At 41.0% G+C, this 12,963-nt stretch overlaps 1 protein-coding gene across 2 annotated transcripts; it reads right to left on the reverse strand.

The window, feature by feature from the left end:
• Positions 1-348: 348 nt before the first annotated feature.
• Positions 349-4,683, reverse strand: LOC308296935 (uncharacterized protein). 2 transcript variants are annotated; one of them, XM_080740291.1, is made up of 5 exons: positions 4,585-4,683; positions 4,333-4,460; positions 4,134-4,221; positions 2,847-2,978; positions 349-2,281 (listed from the first exon to the last, which is right to left on the reverse strand). In XM_080740291.1, the coding sequence occupies exons 2-5, from the start codon at positions 4,356-4,358 to the stop codon at positions 803-805; spliced, it is 1,725 nt and encodes a 574-aa protein (XP_080596417.1). In that variant the 5' UTR covers positions 4,359-4,460; positions 4,585-4,683; the 3' UTR covers positions 349-802. The 2 variants fall into 2 exon arrangements, with proteins under 2 accessions (XP_080596417.1, XP_080596418.1); XM_080740292.1 differs by lacking the exon at positions 4,585-4,683 and having other exon boundaries at positions 4,134-4,217; positions 4,333-4,414.
• Positions 4,684-12,963: the final 8,280 nt, after the last annotated feature.

A 12,963-nucleotide genomic window follows, 5' to 3' on the forward strand; every position in this document is an offset into this window, starting at 1 on the left:
ATGCAATCTGGAACACTACATAATTTTGATGCTGATTTCTCCAGATTGGATAGAATTGGCAACCCATGCACCTGGGGGGAAAAAAACTATATTTTCTGCGTCTTATTTAAGAGCTGGAGAAATGGGGAGACCCCGGTTACTGAACAAACACTAGGAGGCTATATTCCACCGTAAGCTTCCCTTGATTTGACAGGACATTCGGTCAAAACCATGCAGACCTTGATTGATTGCATCCTTTATTAACAGCATTATTAACATTACATTCTGGTTCATTTCCCTCAATTATTCAGTATAATACATACAATACAAAACATATAGTAATAAAAGACAATGGAGAGGTGAGGGGCGCAGAGCAGAGCATTCTACCATCAAGATGTACAAGGAGTTAAACTGTCTATGTCCACTTGTATTTTGAATACAGTGAACATACTGTACATAAAGTGGAATATAGCTGCACCTCCACAATGTGACTCGTAGTGATCTTATCTGCTATTTTCACTATTTTACATTTTTATTAAAACAATATTAAAAAGTGTGGTTTTGGACATAAAAGGTTTCCACCTGACAGCAACGATAGTGTGTGTGCGAAAGGACTCTTCTCTCTCTGTGTATTCATTTTTGTATTGTTTTAGTTTTTCCCTTTTTGTGTATGATGTTTATTTTGTGTACGTGTGCATGTTGGGAACCCAGTGTGTGAATATACAATATGTGTATGCTGTTCCTGATATGATCTGTGGTGTCATAAAAAGTAAAAGAAAAAGTAATTGGAAAAAAAAAGAAAAGAAAGAAAAACAAAGTGATATCAAATGCAGTCCATACTAACAGGAGAGATGATCAGAGGAGCAGAGTTTTTACCATCAAGATTATTTGCGGGACTGAAGAATGGATAGAGTTTCTCAGTGAAGGTGCAGCCAGTGAATGAATAGAGAAGTACTCTGGCATCCACATCATAAAAGGAGACCAGGCCCTCCTCATAATCCACAAACACTCCCACTTTCTGGACCTTCCCTCTTACAGGGGGGCGGACTGAAGAGCCAGCATAGTACGAATTTCCATCCAACGTCCATATAACCCAGTAACCATCTTTGGGCGTCACTTTCATTGGCCCCTTCCTGTTGCTGGACTGTCTGGCCACTCCTAAATACCAAGCAGTCTTTCCTTCAACCTGAACCTCATAGTAAAACCTTCCTGAGGAGAAGCTTTGTTTTCCTAAGACACAGGGACTATTAGAGAATCTGTCTGGGTTGTCTGGGAAATTCTTTCTCATATCTCCACGACTCACTTGTTTTCCATCCTCAGACAGGATGAGTTTAGGATGTGCTGTATCAGGGTCTAGAGTCACATTCACTGCATATTTCTGGATCACCCACATCTCACCACACAGCTCTTGACTGAGTGTCTTCTCCAGCTGAGCCACAGCTGTCCTCACAGTCCCCACATATGAAGACTGAGCCACAGCTGTCCTCACAGTCCCCACATATGAAGACTGATGGACTTTGATGTTTGTCCAGTCCTTGACGGTTGGAAGAGTGTTGATGGTTAGGACACCCTGGAGGAGGAGGACTAGGTGGAGGTGGTCAGTGTGTGAGAGCTGCTTCAGCGCAGAACGTCTCTTCTCCAACTGAGTGATTTCACTTTGCAGCTCTTTGATGAAGCCTTCGGCCTGTTTTTCAGTTATTTTATGCTTCTCTTCAATCACACCGACGAGCTCAGCCTGGCTTCTCTCAATACAGCTGATCAGTGAAGACTGAACAGTGAAGAAGTCTGCTATCACTGTGTCTCCATCTTTCTTGCTGAGCTCTACCGAGTGTTTGACCTCCTGGATCTTCAGTTGTCTCTCCTGGATCTTCTGCTGAACTTCAGCCTCTGCCTTTCTCAGCTCAGCCATCTTTCCTTCATATTCCTCTGTCAGAGGTTCAAATTGATGGAACTTGTGATCTGACTCAGGGCTGAACGGATAAAGGGTTGAGGCTAGGTTTATGGCTAGGATTACAGCTAGTACAGTTAGGATTTGGGTGAGGGTTAGGGATGCTTTAGCAGATTCTTGTTTTTTGTTGGCAGTTTTTTCTTCATCTGGTTTAGCAAGTTCTTGGATTTTGTCGGCAGTTTTTTCTTCATCTGGTTTAGCGGGTTCTTGGTTTGTGTTGGAAGGTGGTTTCTCCTGATTTGATTCTTTGACCTTGATGCAGGTGTTACAGTGTCCACATGGAGTGGTGGACATACCCAGACCACACGGACAAAGGGACGTGAGACTGCTGGGGGGAGAGGTCATTTCTACACCCTGAGAATAAAATAAAATGTAGTTATTGAATGATACTTCATTTTGCAGCTCTATCAGGTGTGCGTGTTGTTGTTCCGACACGCATTACTCCGATGTTGCGTTCGTCCGACTCTCCCCATTAATACTAACCCAAAACGTGTCACAACGTACTTTGCAGTGGGGAACAAAAGGCACACCCGCAGCAAGATTCAAACCCCTTTAAGTTAGGGCTGCAGACAAAGCACTCTAATTGACTACTCAGCTGAGATTTGCTGTTCCAGCAGGGTTATCCATATGTTCCCCAGGTTCTATGTCCCCCACCCCCATACCTTAGGGATAGGGTTAGGGTTTAGGGTTAGGTCTAGGATTAGGGAAGTGGGGAACGAAGCTCTAGCTCACTCCCAATACACTTTTGTACTCCTTTCTCCTCCCTAATTTGTCAATACAGGAGTACTATTTGTGAGAATGTTCTATTCCTTGAATTGTTATTAAATCACCATTCTCCAGCATGGACTCCTACTTTCTTTCAGTATAGAATAAAGGATAAGCATTACTCTGTGGTTATAACACATGCATTCTATTCTACCTGCTTGTTGTTCATGTCCATCTGTACAGTGTTGGCTCCACCAGCCTCCTCCTCCTCCTGATCCCTGTAGAGGTCATCTCTCTGCTTCTCAACCTTGACCTCCATCTCTTCCTCCAGTTCTTTAATACGAGCCTTTCAAATCAATGATATTAGGTTAACATGTGACAATCCTCATTCACTCTTACTTATTGCTCTTACTCAGTGATTCTCAACGTTGTGCATGTCAAGGACCCCCAGTTGGATATGCATTAGAGCAGTGGTTCTCAACCTTTTCAGGCCATGACCCCCAAAACAATCACATTTGAACTGGGGACCCCCCACCCTGCACATGCACTTGGAATTGTAGGAGTTGGCATTGCGTTTAGTTTGACTCTATTCCATTGTGAAAATAGCCGATCTAAATGCTCACAGCGCCTCCCAACACGAGGTGTTGTGAGCATGTAGATCTGCTATTTTCACAATTTCTGCCTCTTGACAATTTGACCAATGTTTGACCAGAGGTACTAAAAAGGTCTTTAAAGTCTTTAAATTGTCACTTCAGAAATTCTGCCTCTTGACAATTTGACCAATGTTTGACCAGAGGTACTAAAAAGGTCTTTTAAGTCTTTAAATTGTCACTTCAGAATAGTGCAGATGCCCTGAATACACTTATACTGTATGTTGGTCTGTTTACTGTTGAGTGAGAAAACAACATAGTTAACATTTAGCTAAACATCTGGGGACCCCCCCAAAATAATTTGGGGACCCCTCTGGGGGTTCCGACACACAGGTTGAGAACCCCCATTTGATGTAAACGGGCATTTGGTTCCATTTGTACACTCTCAGAATTAAAGACGTGTAAGGGTCCAATTGTAACCCAGGTGGTCCCCATCCAGTGAATTAATAATTGTAAGGACAATAAATCACACCCAGTGTGTTTCAGCTGGTGGCTACTCTTGTTTGATGAGTGTGTGCTGGTGTTCAGGCAGTACTACTCTGTTTAATGTGTGGGCGCTGGTATTCAGGCAGTGCTACTCTATTTGATGTGTGGGCGCTGGCATTCAGGCAGTACTACTCTATTTGATGTGTGGGCACTGGTATTCAGACAGTACTACTCTGTTTGATGTGTGGGCGCTGGTATTCATGCAGTACTACTCTATTTGATGTGTGGGCACTGGTATTCAGGCAGTACTACTCTATTTGATGTGTGGGCACTGGTATTCATGCAGTACTACTCTATTTGATTTATAGGTGCTGATAATCAGACGGTACTTCTCTATTTCATGCTGCTGACTGTTGGCAAATCACCTGCTGCTCTTTGATCTTCTTCTGTAGAAAGGTAGAAGACTGTTCATCTTCAATCTTATTCAGGAGCTGGACTATTTCAAAGTCCTTTCTGTGGAATACAGTACATTATATATGTTAGTGTCATTTTGCAGTGGAAAACAGTACATCATGTTAGTGTCTTTCTTCAGGTAGGTTTTTCTGCATGTCATGTCCACATTACTTCTTGATCTCATCCTCCAGATCCATGATGGTTTTCTGGGCCCGTTTCAGATCCTCCTCCAGCTTTCTGTTGACTTTCTCTGCCCTCTCCAGGTCCAAGCGGAGCGTCTTCTCTTGCTCCAGAGAACCCTCCGACAATAACACATTACATTATTATTCAGTTAAACTTATAGTGTTCAAAACACCTGTTTCTGCTTTGTTTTCCAGCCAAGTATTTTCCATTTCTTTCGTATTAAGTTGTAAACTGACTCACCAGATCTGTTTGATGCTCCTGATCAGACTGATCACGGAGAGCCTCCTTCTGTTGGTCTCTGTAGAGGAATCACACACTCACACTCACACTCACACTCACACACACACACACACACACACACACACACACACACACACACACACACACACACACACACACACACACACACGATATTACATCCATTATAATAATTAGCGACATGAAACTTTCTTGATTCTGTAATGTATTTATCTATTTGTTACATCCTGACCTCAGGGGGTATTTCACGAAAGTGAATAATCGAAGTCAGGATTTAAGCCAAATCCAGACTTGACAAAGCCTTATTCCGTTCCACGAAAGCCAAGTCAGGATGGAGAAGGAGCGACTTTGTCAAGCCAGGATCGTAAAGCCAGGCTGAATGCGCGTCCATGTCCAAATGGATACCCTTTTCGATACTTTTTATTTAAGTTTAACTTCAACATGGAAAGAGTGGTGACTTGCTGCTGCGGTAGAGCAGAGGTGATGATGATGATGATCACACAGTGTGGCGGAGCGGAGAGTATAGACGTTGGATAATCATCAAAATAATAAACATTATAGGCTATTGTCGGCTATTTTCCACAGTAACGAGTGTAGCCTACTAAAGCAGTCATTAAACTCTCAGTAGCCCAAATGTTACAGATGCGACCGGCCAGGGGTGCGTTCCAGAGTATCGAAACAAGGTATCGTTTGTTTTTTACGTGAATCGATACCCGATAGTATCGACGTCATGCGATCGATACCATTAAAAGTATCACAGACGATACCCATCCCTAATTCCTTGCGGTCGAGCGTCGATTCCTTGATCGTGACCAATCATGGTGAACCGAATAAAAGAGCTCTGTTACAAGTAAAAGTTCGGAATTCAAAATGTACTTGAGTAAAATTATCCAAATGTACTTAAAAGTACTCATTATGCAGAATGTCCCATTTCAAGTTTTCAAATGTAAGAAAATCTTTTGAAAATACCAGATCTACAAGCTCAGAATGTGTTACATTGTGAGCTTGTAAATCTACAAAGTAAATAGAAACTAAAGTTTTCAAATAAATGTACTGGAGTAAAAGTACAATATGTATAGAGGAGAAGAAGTAAATGTAGTGTATATTGAAAATACTCAAGTAAAGTACAAACACCTCAAGATTATACTTAAGTACAAAACTTAAGTAAATGTACTTAGGCCTACTTACTTTACACCACTGGCTACTATTAATAATCACAAGACAGGCTGTTAATGTTATATTACTCTTATTGCTAACTTAATTGAAAACACCCTTTCAACATTGTCAGCCATTTTTTATCTCAAGAACTTCAGTAAGCTAAAATATTATCTAACAACAATATGAACTATTAGTGCTTATACCAGAGTGATTGACAATGACATATCACATGAGTCTTTGTGAAACAATATGATTAATGATTCATTCACTATTTCAGTAGAATGCCTATTTTTTATTATTCTATTCTAATGCAGGGTAATTAAAATATGTCTATATACTACATAGGTGTTGAATTAACTGTGGGAAAAGTCATTAGTTTACAATTGGAGTCATTGGACTAAAAGCTATTTCACAAAAAGAACAAAAAGTCACTGGATAAACACATCTTGGCTGTTGGCCTGGTCTGGAGCAGGCTAGCTTCACAGCTTAATCTCCATGGTAACTAATGTGGAATAACTTTCATGAAACTGAGTCCTGGCTTAACATATCCAGGTTAACTGGCAAGGCTAATCTGCCAAGATATGCAGCTTTCATAAAACCACTTGAGCTCTGATCCAGGCTAATTAAAGCCAGGATAATTGATAAATCCAGGCTTTGTCCCTAATCTATAGGTTTTGAAACACATCGGTCAGTATAGTGGTGTCCATCTTTGAAGACAATAGGTGCATCCTTGGACTGGTCACTCTTCATGGAGTTACAGCTGGGTACAGGAGACATTCATTTAGTTTTTTCATTTATAAATCTATTTATTTATCAGGGTTAGGTTGACCAGTTAGGAATCTCATGACCTCTGTTTTAGGGCTGGACAATTAACGGAACATAAATTGAAATTGATATTTAGAAGTTGTGTTGTTGTTATTACTGACACCAAAAATATGTTTTTTATATTTTTTAAATAATCAACTAAATTGATTAGTCTGATTAACTCGTTAAAATAGGAGCTCTATATTTTGATACACACATGTTAATTATCTAAAATATTTCTTGAAGTGTGCAGTAAACAAAGGGTTTACGGTAAAGTGTATGCATTGTGGCTGAAGAGCTGTGCAGCCTCTTTCTCTTTAACCATTATTCACCTGCGTGGTCAGCTCAGCACCTCACCACCCTAGGTGTGCGCTTCTCCCTTTGTGCTTTCCTGATAAAATGAATATCAAATATCTAAATACTGAATCAAGCAACTTAGAGACTGTCTGGGGTGTTCCCAAAAGCCTGATAAGACAATAAAATAACACAAAGTTGTTGTTTTTTAGGGTGGTGTGTGTGTGTGTGTGTGTGTGTGTGTGTGTGTGTGTGTGTGTGTGTGTGTGTGTGTGTGTGTGTGTGTGTGTGTGTGTGTGTGTGTGTGTGTGTGTGTGTGAGTTTGTCTAGCTATACTTATGGGGACTAAACGCATGTTCACACAGTCACCTGCAGGGGACCTAACAGTTAGGGTTAGGGTTAAGGTTTAGGGTTAGGGGTTAGGTTTAGGGATAGAGGTTAGGGTAAGGCCACAGGACTTGCATAAAAATGAATGGAAGTCTATGTAATGTCCTTACAAGTGATGTATATATATAGTGTGCGCGTGTGTGTGTGCGCGCGCGTGTGTGTGTGTGTGCGGCTGTGCACCGACATCGCAGCTACATGGAAGCATTCTGGAAAAAGGTCTATAGATGTGTATCTTTCTTACCTCTCATGTTGTTCAGACAGACTGCTTTTAGAGGCCACGCCCCCCTCCTCTCTCTCCACAGACTCACTCATGGTAGAGCAGAGACCTTTACACACACACACACACACACACACACACACACACACACACACACACACACACACACACACACACACACACACACACACACACACTTCAATCACTGAACATGCTGAAATAGTTTATCTTCTACTAGGCGGGCAATCAAAAATGCAATGCAATGCAATGCCAATACACACCTTGAAACGTAGCTAAACTAAGAAAATTATCATGGCATATACACTTTAATTCTTCTCCCAGACAGTCTGCCGCTAAACAGAAGCTCATGGTACAAGTACAACCACAATGTGACATGGATTCTCAATGGCTGACAATATATACCCTTCTACCCACAAGTAAAAAACCTTAGATATGCAGGAAGCTGAATTACTTCTGGAAAAGGGAACATACAGTATATCAAATAAAATAACTATGCTTAACTAAAGCAAAACATTGTCCAATATTGCAATACTGCAATATTGCACACATCTAAATAAACTACGCAAGTGCAAACTGACATTACCTGTTAGCCAGAAGTTATATTCGCCCGTCTGCGTGGGTCGGTGTGTCCATCTGTGTGTAAACTTCACAGCACATAACAGAACAGTAAGAAACACAATAAACAACCTTTGACTTCCTTCGGGCTGGTTTAACCTGTTTAACCTGTCATCTGTTAACCTCATGCATTCTTTTTTTTTAAATAAATGGTAAATGGTGCATTTATATAGCGCTTTTATCCAAAGCACTTTACATAGATTGTGCATTACACTCAGCCATTCACGCACACATTCATACACCGGTGGCGGAGGAAACCATGCAAGGCACCAACCTGCTCACCGGGAGCAACTAGGGGTTCAGAGTCTTGCCCAAGGACCCTTCGACATTCACTCAGGGGGAGCCCGGATTCGAACTGGGAACCCTTCGGGAGCCCTTCGTGCTCTAATAACGGTTTCTCTACCCCTGAGCTATGCCGCCCCATAGTATAATAGCTGTTTGTGTTTGGTCGATCAGACTGTAAAATATACAGTAGTACAGCTTTATTGTACAAGTTTACAATGCAAAGTGGGTTACATTTATAATTATGTTTTGTTCAAGCACCAGAGTTTTCAGGAAAGATAGGCAGAGATAGAGGAAGAGCAATGAGAAAAGCAGGGGCGTCAATTGGGTATGGCAGGGGTATGCAGCTGCCATACCCTGGGTCCAGGGGGAAAAATAAAAGTTACTTTTAAATATAAATCCATGAATGTCTCGTTGTCTATCTGTGCTGGTTATTATGTTGTTAAACTACAGTAAAATAACTACAAATGCAAAACTTAACAAAATGGTCACTTTAACATGGTATTATAATTATATTCTCCACACTTTTATTCTCCCCATCTTGACAAAATGGTATATTCCCAGGTTCTGCAGGTCAGCTGCACAGGTGCAATGCATTATTGTTAATTGTGGCATGTTTATTAGGCCTAACAAAAAAATACTTTGGTTTCCGGTTGGCGACCGACTCTATTAACACATATGGTGCCAACCCCGAGTTTCCCGAGTTTGTATTGGTACTAGTGCTGTGCCAACCCCGAGTTTCCCGAGTTTGGGCCGTTTTTGATTTTTTTTTTTTTTTTTCAATTTTTTTTTTTCAAATTTTTTTTTTGGACCTCCAGAAATGTATTAGGCATGATCGCGATCGCGAAATTGCATGTTTAACCCCCATACCAACCCATTCTTTCAAACATGGCAGCCATGTTTGTTTACATCTGAAGAAAACATAATGGCTGATAAATCATGAATGCCTGAACGGATTTCCAAGCGGATTTTTTTGTTTGAAAGCTGTGAACAGCATCTACACACGTGGTGCATCATCTAGGCATGGGCGTGCACTTTTTACACACTTGCACAATTACATGGAAGTCTATGGTAACCATGGCAACGCGAGACATTGAAGAGAAAAAATCATTGCAACATAAGTGTTAAAGGTGATACACCATGAAATTTCACTTTTCCTATTTTAAAACCTTTTTTTAGGGCCCCACTAGCACCTTCTATCCTCACAAAGTCCCATTTCAGACCGATGTGTCTTTCTCTGGTTTTGAGAAGGCGAAGGTTAAAAGTATCCCACGGGTTCTCAAAACAGGCTATCCAGATTTGCTGCCGATTGTGACGTCATCTGCCGATTGTGACTCATCATAAAAAAAACTAATCTAAAAAAATGTTTTTTTCAAAAAAAAATCTTTTTTCAAAAAAAGATTTTTTTTTCAAAAGGATTTTGGGGGAGGTGGCGCAGTTCAGGCCAAAGGTGGTACTGCAGCTGAAATGCTCTGAGAGCCATTCAAAAATGAGAGAGGCTCTCTATTCAGGAGTGGTAATTTAGCCTCAAACCTTTTGAAAAACGTTTTTGGGACATAAACAATATGACATAAATACTTTTTAAATGCATGGTGTATCACCTTTAAATACGTGCGACCCAGATGATTTTATTGGCATTTGGAGTGAAAATAAAAAAATAAATAAAATTAAGTCAAAATCCGACCGAGTCGATCAAAAACGTCTTACAAAAAATATATTTGGTGCGACCACATTCGCGAAGTTTAATCAAAGTTTTCTTTCGTCTAAAATGTGCGCAAATGTTTTGTTGAGCGGTGGCCTGCTCGCCGCTCCTGTATTTGGCTTTCCCTTTCTGTTCCTGGGTGGGTCGCCGTGTCTGTCGCCTGACGCACGTCATGTCATCTAGGCTGCGTTGAGCAGCAGTGAGAAGAGGAGCGCTTTTGTTCTCTTCTTGGCTCCGTCCGGTTTGTCAGTGCAGTAGTGGTGAAGGTGGATGGGGGATATGGTCGTTTTATTTTTGAACAAATCAAGCGCTCGCTTTCTCGCCTGTGACGTCAACACCCATGCTTGACTGAGTTGACTCTGTCCACTGTCCAGTGCAGCTGAGCGGAGCGCTCAGCAGCCGGAGAGCTCAAACGGAGGACATGTGGTGTAGTTGTGGATTGGACTTTTTTTTGCATCGATGCGGTGACGTGACATAATCGACTATAGCCTACGTTTGTTGATTTTCCTCAACGGTGATGCGATAGTTTTGCTACATGCTAACGCTAAATTAGCTCTGGTCCATAGCGTTAGTGGAGAACTCCACTATGGACCAGAGCAGAGCTAACGCTAAATCAACGCTATCATGCCGTTCCATCTGCCTCAGAACAGAGATTTCTCGCATTTATTTTAAGATGAGGCAGAGAGAGGGTGAGAGAAAAATGAGGCAGTCACAGACAGTTCTCAAAGCAACAATCATCTGTGGTTTTACAACACTGTTTCCCAAGCACTGGGTTGGGACCCATTTGTGGGTTGCTAAAATATTTTTATGGGTCCCTTAACTCTCCCCACGCTTTGAACGTTCACGTTCGCCCCAATTCGCAAGACCTCTCCGCCAATACGGCGCTCGTTCGGTTCGTTCGTCTGATGACTGTAAGCTGATGAGGGGTCGCGCGGCCGTCTACTGTAAACACATTTTCCGCGGTGATGGTGTAAAAAATCCATTATGCGTTAACATCAACGGAGAACAATTCACTTCCTTGTTGATTTCCTCTGGCTGTAAGGCTCTGTGGCCAGTGACTGGTCTTCTTCTTCTTCAACACATAACAGGCACATTCACATTCATTCTCGCATGACGCCGCCCTCTGCTGCCTGGCAGACCAAAGTGCACTATTGCACAACCCAAAAAAATAAAAATAAATAAATAAATGTCTGTCTGTCTATCTACTATAACGTCGCAAAGGTAAGCCGCTTTTTGATGGCACCAGACCCAATAAATAAATAAATAATCTGGCAGTAGGAGAGTTAATGTTTGGTTTCCTACATTTAGTTTTGTATCATTTAAAAACATTCAAAAAACATTCTCCCCCAAAAAGAATAACATTTAATGATTTAAAATAAAGACATGTTTTTTTCCCTTCTAATTTCATGAATAAATAAAATAAAAAATCTAAGAAATTATCTTAGAAAACTGGCCTATTTAAGAAGTAAGAAAATAGCCGATCTACAAGCTCACAGCGTGCATTGTGTCTATGCCTGTCTATTAAAGACAAGTCCCTAAATATTATAGGTTATTCCTATAACTATATCTGTAGGCTATATTATATTTATAATTTTCTTCATTATATCTAGATAGAACAATTGGTAGGTCCAAGTAAGTCCAAGGTCCAAGTAAGTCCAATTTTGCTGCATGTATTGTATATGAGTAAGTCACTGTTTTACCCAGTTAGAATTGTGCAAATTCACCCTACCGACCCAAAAAAGGTCAAAAAAAATCGCACACGCACTTCAGGGCAAAATATTAGCCCTGAGATGCGAGGAGGAAGCCTCGGAATCGGAGCCTTCGTCGTCTCATGCATCTGCCCCTCAGTCAGCATTTGACCGATTGTTTGCAGCCCAATGTAACGTGCACTAGCCCACCGCCAAACAAGCTCAGAACAAAAAGGAGGAGTTGTTTAACGACGTACTAAACTTACTACGAGAGAGACAAGTCGGCTTCTCGGTCCCAGAGACGACGACCTGCGGATCCCATCTACCCATCTATCCCATCTCCCATCTGTTCAGACACTATTTTGTAAGTGCAGTGTACATGAACCATTTAATGATTTAGAAATTGGTAACTCAGGAAAACAGAATATATTTAAAAAGAAGCATATCGATCATTGCCATAGGAAAAAAAAAAAAAAAAAAGCTACCTACCCATCCTTCCCATGAGGAAATAAAATAAAATTCCTTGCTACCCATCATGCCCACAAAAAAATAAAAATAAAAAATAAAATAAAATAAATTCTAAGGTATGGCAACATGACTGGTGTCCCAGTCATGTTGCCATACCTTAGCTTTTTCTGAACTGACGCCACTGGAGAAAAGCAGATAGAAACATCAAATTAGGAAAAGTGGTCCTTGGAGGAAATGTCTCTGCCAGCTATTATGTTTGGAAAAATGGGGCAGATCTGTCTTGATCACACGACAATAGATAGTGTGTAACAATGTGTTACAAATATCTGAAAATGTTCAGGGCCCAAAAATGTACAAGTGTATGAAGTTTCATACTTTTATGAAAAAGTGAACAATTTTTGTCTCAATCCACCAGACTATATGTGTTTGTCTCCAGAACTGATGGTTCCCACAGGATCACCGACACCGACTAGTGACTACCTCTTTACCCCCTGGGAAACACTTCCCCGAAATTAAATCAGTGTATCTTAAAGGAGTCATCCAGACCAAAACACATATAGGGTTAAGCCGAAATCTAGCAACAGGGGCAGCTATGAAAAAAATGGAATAAAGCAGGTATAAAGGGGTATGATAAAAGACAGATTTAACCCTACATGAGTTTTGGTCTGGATGACTCCTTTAAATATTCAGAAGAAAACCTGAAGACATAGCCATATGAATAATTG

The sequence above is a fragment of the Nannobrachium achirus genome (genome assembly GCF_963921795.1).
Source record: "Nannobrachium achirus genome assembly, chromosome: 13".
Lineage (NCBI taxonomy): Eukaryota > Metazoa > Chordata > Actinopteri > Myctophiformes > Myctophidae > Nannobrachium > Nannobrachium achirus.

Excerpts from the sequence above, each read along its gene's own strand:
- LOC308296935 (XM_080740291.1), bottom strand. The coding sequence starts at position 4,358 with ATGGATCTGGAGGATGAGATCAAGAA. Across the intron at positions 2,979-4,133 it reads AGAAGATCAAAGAGCAGCAG|GCTCGTATTAAAGAACTGGA; the intron begins GTGATTTGCCAA and ends TTGATTTGAAAG. Across the intron at positions 2,282-2,846 it reads TGGACATGAACAACAAGCAG|GGTGTAGAAATGACCTCTCC; the intron begins GTAGAATAGAAT and ends TTTTATTCTCAG.